The sequence below is a fragment of the Cyprinus carpio genome, chromosome B2 (genome assembly GCF_018340385.1).
Source record: "Cyprinus carpio isolate SPL01 chromosome B2, ASM1834038v1, whole genome shotgun sequence".
Taxonomy (NCBI): domain Eukaryota; kingdom Metazoa; phylum Chordata; class Actinopteri; order Cypriniformes; family Cyprinidae; genus Cyprinus; species Cyprinus carpio.
In genome coordinates this window covers 19,037,813-19,053,716 of record NC_056598.1, presented here as the reverse complement: position 1 = coordinate 19,053,716, position 15,904 = coordinate 19,037,813, and the positions used below count along the sequence as shown (strand labels likewise).

The 15,904-nt window shown below is 37.7% G+C and overlaps 1 protein-coding gene across 1 annotated transcript; it reads right to left on the bottom strand.

Moving 5' to 3' along the window:
- Positions 1-783: 783 nt before the first annotated feature.
- Positions 784-15,263, bottom strand: kiss1ra (KISS1 receptor a). The gene is given in 7 exon segments (XM_042718534.1): positions 784-1,374; positions 1,376-1,456; positions 1,458-1,571; positions 4,490-4,728; positions 9,846-9,981; positions 13,928-14,052; positions 14,797-15,263. Coding segments are annotated over 7 exon segments (1,119 nt in total). The 5' UTR covers positions 15,023-15,263; the 3' UTR covers positions 784-1,176.
- Positions 15,264-15,904: the final 641 nt, after the last annotated feature.

Genomic DNA, 15,904 nt, shown 5'->3' with positions numbered 1-15,904 from the left:
TTTTTATATCAATAAGTCTCGAATGATATGTCAGTGAATATGCTAATAGATTTGAACAATACTTAGTATGAAATAAATGTAATTAGTTTTTTACTAGGGTAGATGGACATATTTGACCGTTTTGCGCCCCATCCAGCATTTTTAGCAGCAACTTGCGCATGACACAGTACCCCCCCCCCACCCACCCCCCCCCCCCCCCCCCCCCCCCCCCCCCCCCCCCCCCCCCCCCCCTAAGTATAATATGAAAATGGTTATTTAAAAAAAATTAAAAGTACTGAAACATTAAAAAAAAAAAATCTTTGCATTTTTCTCGGATTATTAAACGCAAAAAACATTCTAGGTGAATTGCTCCTTGAAAATGGTTATTGAGACATTATGCTGCATCCTATTTTTTTAAATAAAATTTATCATCTTCAATTCCATTTAACCTTTAAAACCTCAAATTCCATCCACATAATTAACCTCAATCACTTCCCTATCCCTGCAGAATAATCACAACTTCCTATCCTGCAGGTGCAGCAATTAAATTCTTCGAATCAACATTCTCTCAACAACAATTCAATCAGTTTGCTTTGAGAGAGTCTATACCTTGTGAGTACACCTCTTTAGGTTGAGCCATGTCGTAGAATGCTCAGAATATATAAATACAACCGATGAAGGATATATAAGATACAAACCGAATGAAGGAGAAGGGCAGGTTTGGCATGGGGCGTTCATGAGGAAGTAGTGCACAGGGAGGTGTCTAGGTATATGTCCAAACGACACATAGATGAGTCAACAGTTGCCATGTTTGATTTAGTCAACATCCTCTCAGGCAAGCTCCTACACATCTCCGCTGGCAGAACATCCGTTTGGTTCCCTATCTGCAAACTTATGCCCTGCAAAATGAGCTTTCCATACAACTTTTAAAAACGCAAGCTCTTGTAACATGGCAGGGCCAATCATAAGAGTTGTTGGATGCCAATATTAAATAATACTACTTAACTCCAGCTGTAATTATAACTGTAATAATTTATGTGCACTTTTGCAGTTCTTTGCCTTCTAAATGGCCTTTTGTACCACATTAGAATTTTTTCACAACTCAGCAAACTAAATATAACCCCTATTTATGGGGGAAGCCTGCGCTTCGGCGACTAGACAGTTGGCATGGATTCATGGTTGAGGTGTCATCTGCTCTCATTTCCTCTCAGTGTTGCTCTCCTCCGTTGCTACAAACTTTATTTCTGCATTGGCCGTGCGGGAGGCGATACTGCTGTTATCTCCACTTTGTGTCTGAAGAGGGCAGGGAAAGGTCTTCTCTGGAAGGGACTTGCGGGAATGCTGGCGCCCTAAAAACCGTTAGACAATAGGGTGGATAGAAAGGATGTTGGCATAGGGACATGCAGTTGGTCCCTGTTCTTGATCTTAGTATGTTGCTAGTTGGCTTTGAAGAGTTGGGATAGAAAGACTGGAATAGGGACAAAGATCTTGAATGGGACCCCAGCAGCATGGTGAAGAAGAACAACAATGACCACTACCATTTTGGAAATCTTACTCCTAATGGAGATAGTTCTCTCTGAGAGCAGGTGGACCTGAAATAAACAAGGTTTTGATATGATTATAGCAGGCAAAAGGGTCTGATATATGATTTTACAAAAAAAAAAAAAAAAAAACTGATCAATGACATTTTAAAGAAAAGTCCACATTCTATTATATCTATATATCTATATATAGATATATATATATATAGATAGATATATATAATATATATATTATAGGTATATATATGTATATATATACTATATATCGTATATATATATTTATATCTATTATATGTATATATATATATATATATATATATATATATGTATATAGTATATATATATATATATATATATATATATAGTATAATATAATAGATCTAGTATATAGTATATATATGTATATAGATGTATATACTATATATATATATATATATATAGATATATAATATATATATATATATATTGTATAACTTATATATATATATGTAGCACTAACACTCTGCAAAAGTATTAAGAATTTCAGTAATTCTAATGAAGTTATACACTGAAATGCAGTTCTTTGTAATTTGAATGTACTTAAATCTGACAAGATAAGAAAAAAAAAAATTCTGTCTGGATGTTATTAACAAATATTTAAAAATGAATTGAATACACCTCTTTTTGATGAAAATGTTTACAGTTTCTGAATTAAAATTAACTTTGATATTTTTCATGGGGTATAAAGTAAAAAAAAAATCAATCAAAAAAAATCATAAAAAAAAAAAATGTAAACATAACAAAATTAGCATAATCTCTCTCTCACATATTTACATATCTAAAATATATTTTATTTTAAAACATGACTGATATTGTAAAAACTGATATAATAGTTATGTGACAGAAAAGAAAGTTCCCTGTATGGCTATTTTTTTAAGAAAAATGAAGGCAAGTTAGGTTAAGAAAAATGGTTCAAAATGGATATGTTTTTAGATATTTAATTATAGATTTATATTAATATATTTTTAAATATTGATTAAGATGTGTATATAAGAATATTGAAGAAAAGTTTTTTTTTTTTGGTTACACCATTTATTATTTATTTATTTATTTATTTATTTATTTATTTATTTATTTATTGCAACATGAATTCAATGACTATATTTCATCAATTTAGATATCCTTATTTATCACTGACCTTTAAATATTCGTACAATACAAAACTGCAATATACTGTTGTAACTATACCCAGATAAATAAAACAATTTCTGCTGTAAAAACAGTTGAGTTTGATCTCTGAATTACTAAATTAGCCAGCATATTTTCTGGATTAAGATGGCACAGCTCCATCATTATTAATGTTGTGAATCTGTTGGCTTTGAAAATGAACAGTACAGACCATAGCAAAGAATTTACAGTGAAGATAAAGTAGCGAAGAAGATAATATGAAACAAAAGCATTAATTAGGAAAAGGGTACAATACAAAATCCAAATGTAATTTTGCAGCACTGCTGCATTAATTATTCATTCCTTAAAAAACTCACTATAAGAAAAAAAAAAATAAGAAAAAGACCTGTAAGACCGTGTAAACATCTGCTGGCAGTATGGTGACTCAGGAACTCTGAGTGAGTGAGAGGTCACTCAGCTGTAATGTGGGAGCTCTTTTTTTCTTAGATAAGATAGAGCTTTTAGCGGCTTTTAGTCTGCTATACTGACCATGTATCAAAAAGTCACTGTTACAGAGAAGTGTGGTGGTGGCAGCATCAAGCTGTGAGGTGGCTTTTCATTATCAGGGACTGGTTTTCTTGTCAAAGAGAAAATACCACAGATCTCAGTCTAATAAAGAATTTGTGCCACTGCTTGAAAATTGTGAAGCATAGGTGTGAACCTAAACCCTGTCACAACCCTGTCAGAAAAAAATACAAATAAAAAATGGTCACAAATCACATGTGAATGTTTCAGCTGTCTGACATGTCCAAGGCACATCTGAACCCAGTGTATGCGTAACATCAACTGATCTGTTCAGCTTAGTTTGGTTTTTATAGGCAGTATATGATCAGTTCAGCAGTTAGTAAAAAAAAAAGAATAAAGCACTGTCTGAAGGAGTGAAAGAAAACCAAAAAAAAAAAAAATAAAAAAAAATCTCTTTATATCACACCATAATTAAACAATTTATTCTAATAAAAAAAAAAAAAACAAACAAAAAAATACATTAAATATATGCTTGTTTATCTTCAAAGCTTATACCTTGTTTTGTTCTGATCTTTTTGACCCAGAGAGGACTGTCTTTTTCCTGAAAAGTTAACGGTATTGCATTGGAACAAACTTACTGACTTTGCTCATGCAGTGTATAATAACTCAAAAAATAAATAAATAAATAAAATAAATCAATAAAATAACCTTTTGTGGTGTTCTCTGTACAAAATGATTACCCTATAAAAATTGCTATTATGTATAATTACCAATTATTGGATTTTATTTTCATTATTATTTTTTTTAATAGAAACTACTTTCCTTACGGAACAACCATAAAAAAAAAAATCCCTGCATATACATTAATTAATTTATCATACACACACCGCCTACTGGAACACACCTACACCAGATGACTTAATGCTGTTTTTGCTGTGAAAATTATCTTTACAAAATATTAAAAATCAGGAATAAACCCTCAAAAATTTTATTTAAAATACATTAAATTCATTTTATTAATATTTAGGTGTACCATGTACAAAATCAAGCTCTGTATTTATTTATTTTTTACAAGGTGCTACATATATTATTCCCCCAAATAAACTATATTTATACCACCTTAAATAAAAATAAATACTACACCTCTATTTCTTTACTTTTGAAGAGAAGAAAAGAAACCAAGATGTTTCACAACCTCTCAGGAGGATATAAACCTGAATAATAGATTAAAGCACATATAGTCTTTCATATCCATTAAGTGGCGTGTCATCACTGATGGTTGTTACCCACGATCATACCTGATGGTTGTTATCCACTGGTTCCACAGAGGCTTGTCCCACTCTCTTCAGCATGAAGGAATAACAGAAGGAGATGGTAATGACAGGCAGTAGATATACGGCTATGAACTGATAGAGGATGAAAGCTTTCTCGTGGGTCTTTGATGGAAACCTCTCCATGCAGTATTTTCTTGGTCCATACCAAAATCCATCCTCAAGCCTCTGGTACAGGAAGATTGGTATGGAAAGGATGAAGGAACCTTGTTGCATAAGAAAAGGGATAATGAGAATTTTAATCCTTTTCATTTTTAGACTTTTAATTTTATAGTATTCTGGGTTACGTGCAGTTAGGTGCTGTCATGCAATTACATGGAAGTGGACATGTTTAAAAGAATAAATGTGAAGGATGAATTTCTACTAAAGCATCTACATTAATTATTCAGGGGAAAAAAGTTATAGAAAAATAGAATTGTCTGACTTAGTGGGTGTCACGATTGCTACAGAGAGGAGCAAGAAATGCGGAGATGAGGGATAATCATAAACAACAGTCTTTAATAATCCAAGCGGAGGGAAACACAGGGCAGGCTGGAGACACACGTACCACATCAAGAAGTTTAACACCAGACAAAGGAACATAGGGCAGACAAGACTTTAAATACAGGACTAAACTAAGTAATTAACGAGACACATCTGAACCAAATGAGACAATCACACATGGGAGAAACTGGGTCATGGGGAGCATATGGGGAGAAAAACACACACAGACAGTCCATGGGCATGACATATCGCCCCTTCTGGAAGGCGCCGTAGAAACAACTTAGAGAGGGACAGGTGGGAACTTGGGAGGAGGCTCAGGAGGAGGATGGGCACCCATGGTGGAGCTGACAGGGGGATGAGCCAGGGCAGACCAGATGGAGATAGGATGGGCTTGGAGCAGGCAGAGCCAGGTGGGACTAGGGATGCACCGATCCGATATTCATATTGGGTATCGGCTCCGATTCTCCGATTTTTTGTTGGATCGGGTATCGGTCAGAGAGGGCAGATCAATATCCGAGATTGTGCGTATTATTCTGTTTTACTTTTGAAGCCATATGATAGCTTAAAGGGTTAAATTTTGTCATTAATCACTTACCCGCATGACGTTCCAAACCCGTAAAAGCTTTGTTCGTCTTCGGAACACAATTTACGATATTTTGAAAGAAAACCAGGAGGCTTGTGACTGTCCCATTGACTGCCAAGTAAATTACACTGTCAAGGTCCAGAAAAATATGAAAGACATTGTCAGAATAGTCCATCTGCCATCAGTGGTTCAACTTTTCTCTGCTGTGGCTGTCAGTCATTCGTTCAGCCTTTAAACCCTGGTCACATTCGGTTACGACAGTCTGCTTGGTAAAGCTCTTTCCAAGATCATTCTGTATTCTCATTATCATATTGATTTGTAAATAAATGTCTATGATTTTGCAAAAAGGACTTTATCTTCTTGCCGGAGTTTAATGTTGTTTTGTTACATGCTACCGGTGTCTGTGAGAACAAAACACAGGCGTAGAAAAGACTATACAGTACATTGTTTTTAACACGCACAGTAACTAAAATTTAAAACTGTTAAAAGAAAGGCTCAATAACTGTTGCACCGATATAATATACTATGCATCAATTTCTCTTCCCTTTGTGCTTTGCACTTTTTAATGCAAAGTGCTGCGTGTTGTGACTCCGTGTTGCTTCAAGCACATCATTCTGCCTACCGGATGTACATATTGTAAGCACTTCATGCCGCACTATTTATGTTTTGTCCTATCGAATCTATCATATGTTGTTGCCTTATTAAAAAATATGCTATTCATTTAAAAGAAATGTATTTTCATTTTACAGTATATACTATATATATACACATATTCATGAATGTTTTTCATTAATGGATTTTATAATACAAATAGCAATGTGTAACATTTTACCATATTTAGTGCAACACTTTTATTTGTTCCCCACAAAATATTGTTTTTTAAATGTTTGGATTTCTAAAATTATTGTGCACTGATTTTTCTAGAATAACTTTTGCTGCCGAATTATCCACTAACATAGTTTATGATATATTTTTGTCATAGATTATGAATATACAAATATTTTTCCATATTAATTATTTTTCTTTATAATAAAGTAGTCTATATTTAGTAGATTGTGAAAGAATGATTATCAGTTTCACACACAGAGATATATATATAAATTCTACATTTATTAAAAAAAAAAAAAAACAAAAAACACTGATATCGGATCGGGATCGGTATCGGCCAATACTGAACCCTAGGTATCAGAATCAGTATCGGAGGTGAAAAAGGTGAATCCGAGCATCCCTAGATGGGACCCAGGCCACAACCATGAAGGCGACTCACGGTGGAGCGGACAGAGGGAGGAGCCATGGTGGAGGAAGGGCTGACGACTCCAGGGGACCGACCGACGGCACCGGAGCAGGTGATAGAGGAGCCCAAAGTGGACGGAGAGGATCCGGAGGGCCAAGGCAGAGTACATGGCTCAGGCGATCGAGGAGGGGATCCAGAAGGCCGTGGTGGAGCCAGAGCGACAGAGGACCAAGGAGAAGCCGAAGGGAAGGAGGAGCCTGACAGAGCCAGAGTGACGAGGCGCAGCAGGAGGAATTGACTCCCGAGGCGAAGGATGGATGACAACACACCAAGGTAGGTGTGGAAGCCCTCTCTGGGCCGTATTCAGGAACAGGAATCCTCTCTGGGCTAAACTCGGGAACTGAGGCCTTCCCTGGGCCATAAGTAGGAACCGCAGCCCTCTCTGGCCTGGACGTGGAAACAGGAGCCCTCCCGGGGGTGGACATGGAAACAGGAGAACTCCTTGGGCTAGACTCGGGATCTTTGGCCCTCCCTCTCTGGCCTGGACGTGGAAACAGGAGCCCTCCCGGGGGTGGACATGGAAACAGGAGAACTCCTTGGGCTAGACTCGGGATCTTTGGCCCTCCCTGGGCCATATGTGGAAACCACAGCCCTCTTTGGGCTGGACGTGGAAATAGGAGCCCTCCTTGGGCTATACTCAGGATCTGTGGCCCCCCTGGGTCATACGTGGGAACTGCAGCCATCTCTAGGCTGAACGTGGAAACAGGAGCCTTCCTTGGGCTAGACTCGGGATCTATGGCCCTCCCTGGGCCATACGTGGGAACCGCAGCCCTCTCTGGGCTGGACGTGGAAACAGGGGCCCTCTCTGGGCCGGACGCAGGAACCACAGCCCTCTCTGGGCTCTGGTCAGGGGCTGGAGCCATCACTCGACTTTGGTCAGGGGCTAAAGCCATCTCTCAACTCTGGTCAGAGGCTATAGCCATCTTTCAACTCTGGTCAGGGGCTCGAGCCATCTCTTTACTCTGGTCAGGGGCTAGACCCAACAGTCTTTTCCTCCTCATTCTCCTCTTTTGGGCTGAGGTTAAGGAGATTGCTGCTGTCATCATAGGGCTTGGGAGTGAATCGGTCAGCGAGCTGGATGTGGGAATGGAACTGACAGAGGACTCTGACGAAGGAGGAAGGACAGGAGGCAGGTCGGCCCATAAATCCAACCCCCCTCAGTATACCACAGTCCCAGATCCACAATAAGCTCACCCTCAGCCATGGTGCAGGGGGTGGAGCTCCTCTCCGTGCTCTTGCTGTCCACAGCTCTTTCCCTCGTGGCGGGCATTGTAGCCGGCTCTCGCACCTGGTCTGACATTACTTGCAGCTCCGGCTCTGCAGCAATCCTCAGCACTGTTCTGTGATGGCTCGTCGGTCGTGGTGGGCTCGGGCTCTCCGTCATCGATGGGCTCGAGCTTAAGCTCTGCACAGAGGGGTGATGGTGGGCTGGGCTCTGGGTCTAGCTGTGCTCTGGATTGGGGATAGATGCTCTCCAGACACCGGATGAAAGCGGCGAGGGGATCCATGGGGAAACAACAGGAAACAAAAAACACTGAACAGAATGGGGGGAAAACATGCCAATAGACTTTTTGTTGGTCCGGTGTTCTGTCATGATTGCTACAGAGAGGAGCAAGGAACATGATGCATAAGATTAGTTCATATATATTACTATTATATTTATGTTATATTTATTTTTGGTCTCATTTTATGTGGCCTTAACTATGTACTTACATAAAAAAATAAGTACAATGTACTTGTTTTCATATTGTATTGCAAAACACTATTGAGGTGGGATATGGGTAAGGTAAGGGACAGGTTTGATTGTATGGGTAGGTTTGAGGTGGGTTAAGGTGTAAGGGATGGGCCAACAGTGTAAATATAAATGTAATTACAGAAATTAATTACAGATGTAATTACATACAGGGTTTTTTTTTTATATATATATGTACAATGTAAAAACATGCATGTACAAAAAAAAGGCCACCTAATATAAAGTGTGTGTATAAATGCTGTGTATAAATACTAAAGAGATCAGGCTGAGATAACAGACAAACAACGTTGGAAAGAATAAAGAGATTCTATGGGCTGATTCACACAGAGTGGATTTCTGCACTCTTGTTCTGACAGTTTTGCCATGTCTGGCTGCATCTTGTGCATGATTGCCATGTTTTTAATACACTGCATCAAAGATTTTTTGCGCCTCGAGACCCTGCATTGTTTTTTACTGCTTTTGTCTCATGTAGAGAATTCTATATCAATGGCCCCATCACGCACTTACATTTGCATCACTGTTGGGCCATTCACACAGAACACGATTGCATTTAAAAACACAAAACAATGAAATGAAAAATTGAGATGCTGTCCATCTACTGCAAGTTTACATAAAAAAATTAAATAAAATAAAACATATGTAAAAGCAACATGGTGAGGCCTTTGTTAACCCTCTGGAGCCGTGTGGAGTACTTTTATGATGGATGGATGCACTTTTTTGGGCTTCAAATCTCAACCCCCATTCACTGCCATTGTAAAACTTGGAAAAGCCAGGACATTTTTCAAAAGGTTAGTTCACCCAAAACTGAAAATTACCCCATAATTTACTCACCCTCCATCCATCCTAGGTGTATATGACTTTCTTCTTTCAGATTAATCCAATCGGAGTTACATTTCAAAACGTCCTGGCTCTTCCGAGCTTTATAATGGTAGTGGGTGGGTGTTATTTTTCAGACGTCTAAATGAAGTCCAATTGAGCACATAGTAAACCATGTCCCACATGGCTCCCGAAGGGTGAGAATGACATAGGATGTCAGCGTAACATAATACAACTCTGATTGTATTTGTTTGAAAGAAGTAAGTCATATACACCTAGGATGTAAATCATGGGGTCATTTTCATTTTTGGGTGAACTATCTAATGACATTATAACAAAATTATCTTTCTTTATGTTTTGTGTATGTGATATATAATTGTACTAAATGACTTACCAATCCAGATACAGATGCTAACAATCATTGCGACACGAGGGGTTCGGTGGTGCAGGGATTTCAGAGGATACACAGTCACATAGCAACGGTCTCCACTCATTGCCGTAAGAGTGATGCACGTCGCCTGTACGGTCACCTACACATTGCCAAAACCTTTGTTATCATGTAAACATATCATTATCAGAACATGCAAGACAGACACGCTCCAGAGCACTACAGTAAACATGAAAATTGGATTTACCTAATCTAAAATCTAACACATCAAAGACCCATCCGCATAATGCTTTCAGTACAGGCCAGTCTTTAGCTCATCGCCTTTTGAATTAATTCTAGACACAAATAGCCCCATTCACTTGTGGTTTTGTCTGGTGAATTAATTGAACTGAAGTGCCTGATTGCTCATCTTAAATTAAAAGAATCATGTAGGAGGAGAGGCTTTAGAGAATAAAGTCAATCATTGTGCCGAGTGTTTTTATGCAAGCTTAACTATCCCTTAGCTCTCTGATGCAACAGGTGTGAACAAAGAGCTGTTCCATCCCATCGTCTTTTGTGCAAGGTATCTAATGATTAAACAAAAAAATCTGTGCTTGGCCTCAATCTGAGGAGGCCTGCGTGTCCGACAAGATAATCTTCACAGTGCTTTTGGACCAAACCTGTATGAAGAATACAGGATAAGGTAAGAGCAAAAACACAGCTGGATTTATGCAGTTATTCCTCCCACAGCGATTGTTTGGTGCTTGTGTAAGCTGTTCATTTGTCCAGTAATTAAATACAACTAAGAAAGAAGACTTGTAAATTAACAGCAGACTTGTACTATACAAGTAACATTTTATTTAGTTCCAATTGCCCTGAAACATTGCTTATTTAAATGAATTTACTTCAAAGTATAGCTGAAATGAGTGTCTAGTCATATGTTTGACGGGCTGGCATATCCCTTTGGTCACATAGGTAGTTTTCTTTTCCTATGTTTTTAATGCGAGCTTTTAGAAACATACTGTGTCCTACTTTTTTTGTTTGGCCGATGCAGTCTCTCGCAAGGCTATGAATAAGATTGACTCACATCTTCTATTATCTACATGAAATGAGGGATGAATCATAATGTTGAAATGCCATACAAAAAGCAGTTCTTCCTTTATGTACACCCAAATGTAAAAAAAAAAAAAAAAAAAAATGGTATTCCTCAGAGCATTTCTGTTCAGTGGTGGTTTTCTGTTTTGATGTATATTTTGTATAGTTGTTTTAAATGGAACTGTTTGAGTTCTCAGATGATTACTCTTTTATGTATTGCTGCAGAGAGAACACTGTGGTTGGAAAGCTTTGAAGCTTGTCAAGCTACAAGTTACAGTTTTAAAGTATAGCTATACTATAGTAGTGTGTTATCCTTTTGGAAAAAGTAATTAGATTACTACATTGAAGCTACTTAACAAGGAAACGACTATCTGAAATTCAGAACAAATACTGTATATCATGTTAAGCAGCCTATCATCTAATCAGAGCTAAATTTTTCCAGCCCAAAACCAAGGTACTGAAAAACAACTAAAGAGAACCTAAACTGTTGGGCCTTTCAATTTCATTTCTTTATAATGTAATTAGGTGCCTTGTGAATAATGACCAATCAGGTATCAGGATATGGGAGAGGGTGGGACGAAGAACGAGATAAGGAGTGAGAGAAAGGAGATGTCGGCTAGATATCTCCCTGAATATGTGTTTTTCGTTAGAAATATGAGTGTTGTAGTCCATCTCAAGGACATTAGAGTGGACTGTAAGTTATCTTTTTGAGTTACTGCTGGCTAAGTGTGACCGCGAAGTTCCTGACAAATTTAAATTAGTGATGGGCAAATGAAGCATTGAGGCTTTCCTCTGACTGTTTCCACAATAATCCCCAGCTGCAGAACCGCAGAACCCTTACATCACAGCAGTCTCAGGACAGCAGCGTCAAGCCGGAAGTGGGTGGAGCAAAAGTTTTCTTACTAAGCATAGCGCCTCATAGTGTTTTGGATCATTTCAAAGTTTTAATCTACATTGATGTCAAGTCAGCATTTTTTTTTTTATAACGATTTAATCAGATGATAGATAGATGATGTAGCTGATCAAAAACAAGGTGAGATTTACAAGGCTTTCATAAAACAAAGCTACTAATACAAATGATGTGTTGTCATATTCTTATTCCAGAAGTAACTGAGGTATTTTGGCTCCCCATGTTAAAATGCCCAACTTTACAGCAAAAAAAAAAAAAAAAAAAAAAGTTTACAGCCTGGTTCAAAAAGTGGTTTTGGTCTATATAATTTTGCCGTTCATGACAACTGTGAGGGGGGTGAATTTTTTTTATAACTTATCCATGTAAATTATATTAAGCCTTAAAGTTCTGCATAATTAAGGGCGTGGCCACTTGAGAAATCTACTCTTCAGAAATCTAAGGGTGACATCATGGACACTACATCCATGTTTTCATACAGTCTATGAGCAGTACGCATTGATAAATTTACTGGTTTAAATTCATTTTTTAAATTACTGTTTTATACTGTATAATTTACAGTTTGTTCTGTAAATGTCTTTACAGTTTTTCTGTATTTTTTACAAAATTATTCTGGCAACCACAGTTGCCTTTTTTTAATATATTTATTTATTTATTTATTTATTACAGTGTTGAAAATCTCAGTTGAAAACAGATTTATTCTGTGTTTACAGTATTTGACAACATTTCACTGTAAAAAGATGCTAAACAAAGCAATAACTAATCTCATGCTATTTAAAAATATCATTAAGTAGTTTTGCATCTATTAGATACTTACCTTGAAACACTAGGGGTGCTAGGTTAATGGTTAAGGTTAATGCTATTTTGCGTTTAAAATTAAGTACCACCTGTCGGCGCTGATAACCTTGTGGGCAGTGCACCAACATACAGCCCCATTTAAAAATGCCAAAAATAAATCTTCAAAAAAAAAAAGAAGTACCACCTACACTAAACCCTACCAGTAGTGTTAACAAAAGCAAACGTGATATAAAAATGATAAAAATTATTTTGCTGAATGTACCAGGTGAGCTACCAAGGAAATTTTCTCAGTCATAAGCACAAGCCATACATATGGAGCTTGTTATGTGCTGCAGATGTCAGAATGCATTCTTTTACAAATCATGCACTGTGGTAAAGTGTTTTGAGGTTGTTACATGGACACAAAAATAAATCTTTATTAATCGATATTCTGCCACTGAAATCATGCTGTGTCAAAAGGAATATATGTGGAAACTGCAGACTGGAATTATATGTATGTGTACTTTTTTGGAGTTTAGCAAAAATGTAGGCAAATGCATGTTTTTCCAATGAGTCTAGGTTGCTTTTTTACCTTTTTGTCTAATCACAGTTCCATGAGCAGCATTGTCTCTGCCAGACAGTCAGAACGTGCTTGTCAAGAGAGGAACATTGACTGTGAAATAGGTGTGGAAATCAGAAAATGTGCACTGAATAATGTCTATGCACCTCTCATACCAAAGTAAGTATATTGTTTGAATTTATACTTTATAATTTGTAATGCATATTTATCTTTTTTTTTCTATATACAAACTCAATCTAATAATAATTTATATTATTGTTATTATTATTAATTTAACTCTTTGGATATTGCATCTCACTGCCAAAACTTGTACAGGGCCATACAAGTACTTCTACCCAGGACAAGTCAAACATTTGGTCATGAATATGAATTAGGTAACATGACTTGAGCAAATTCAATTCATAGCCATATAGCGATGTCACAATGTGCCCATCTTGAGCTGCCCCCGACTCTAAAACTTGTTCTGTCATTATTGCCCAAAACTTGATTTTCTAGTAAGAATAAAGACTATATTATAAGTCTTAGTGTACAAATCCATTTATTGCTACTGGGTGACACTGTTGGGTACTGTACCGAAGTCCAGAATCCTATCAGCATTGATCTTTACACAATTATTCCTCTAACTTTTCATTTCACAGTGACTTTGTCGGTATGGCCATTGTGCTCAAAACAATCTGAGGTGACACATTTACACTACACAAAAGAAAAAATAGAGTATTGCAGTGTTGTTCCCTGAGGTGCTCTGCTTACCTGTTGGAGAAAAGCAACAAATTTGCACATGAAGTCCCCAAATATCCAGCCAGGCAGAGGGTAGAGGGTAGCAGTGAATGGCACACAGCACAGCAGGAAAATGATGTCAGTGGCAGCCAAGTTAGCTGAGGAATTAAATATATGTGAAATGAAAGATCTGTTTCATTTGATTAGAAGGTGTGGAAAAAGTGAACGTGTAATGTGAGGTGACACTGTTTGTATTACTGTTATCTCCAAGGGGTACAGGGATTCTGTCAGTCCAAGATAATTGGAGACAGAAATGGTTGAAATGTGAGGTGAAAATGCAGTGAATTAAATGCAAGCTCTGACAGCGACACTAAAAATCAGTTTGAGACACTGTGGATGATCTGACTTTATTCTCTTCCATGCACAGACTGATACAATTCACTAAACGTACATATAAGGAACATTACAAAAACTGTAATGCCAACATTTAGTCATATAGTGACTATGACTTTTTTGATTGAGTCCTTCAAGTTCCATCAATTTTAAGGCATTTCCTAACCTCACAATCTTGCTTAAGAGGTCCTTGTGCAGCGTTCCTTGAGGGTATGCAGTAATTTTTAGTTGCATGACAGTACATCATTTTGTGACTAATGAACCATTCACCACAAATATACCGACACAGTCAATAAGAGGCTGAACTCCAGTTTGCCTCCTGTCACTGCAATTTCTGTGCAAAATGAGATTCATCTGACTTATGACAAAGTACACTGACAAAAGAGATTAAAATATATTATTCAAACACTAAGAAATGTTTTTAAAAGCTTTTTAAAAGAGCTTGTCTAATATGGTAAAAGGTTTCCAAAGCTTTTGTGCAGAAAAAAAGGGAATTGGCTGGAACTCACCAATGTAAAAGTTAGTGGCGGTCCTCATCTGTCTGTGCTTGGAGATGACATAGATCACCAGTGAGTTTCCGATCAGCCCCACTAGCATAATGAGAGAGAAGAAAAGGGGTACAAGCCAAGCATCTGTCAGGAAGGGGTGCTCCTCGTCCTCCGTGTCCTCCGTAGAGGAGTTTCCAATGGAGCTGTTAAGCAGCTCACTTGAGTTCCAGTCTTCACTTGGAAACATAATTTTAGACTTGGCAAAGACCTTGAAACAAGATGAAAAAAGTAAAGTTTCTTCTTTCTGCCAGTGACAAAGTCCTCATGCACACCAATCCAATTATTTTGAAGGAAATTCCTTTAGAATCTGGTGTCTTTTCATAAACTTCATGCTAGTCACTGAGGCAGTTTTTCAGATAGACGGGTGTTTGAGGGAGACGATTGCCGTAATTTCTCTTCAGCTCTTTGAAAAAGGAGCCCTGCGAGCAATATCCACTCAAAGGCTGAGTGGATTCGCTCCCATTGGCTTTATACGCAGCCTGCACACACGTGGGCAACAGAATGATTGTAGAATGAAGAACTGATGTCAGGTCGCCTAGCAACAATTTTAGGGCTCTCTTGCCCTCTCATTCCACCACTCTGTGTATGCAGAGAGAGCAAAATATAAATGTGGTATTTACCCTGCAATATTCACATAGCCTAAAGATACGCAAACCTGCGCAATCAAAGAGATCAATATGTTTCAATTTGTTTTACTATCACACCTCATAGATCTAACCTAGAAATTACCGGCCACAGCATTGAAAAACACAATTACCGCTTCTCAGGACTGCACTTCGCATCCTGACAAATTGCCATATGGGATCTCCTTTGTTGAGTCCAGGTTACTTTTTTCTTACTAAAGGCTGTATATGCTCTATTGGAGCAAATCGAACTAAATTCAGACTATGAATGAGCAATTCAATCAGACCTAAGGTCTGGGAGAATGAGCTCACAATCATGGTTGAATAACACATGGACTGCTCTGATAACACCACAGTGGTCTCGTTGAACGCTGATGAAGACATGGAGCCCGAATACTCCCACAATTTCTATTCAATACAATTCAACACTTCAGTTTGCCTGCTCT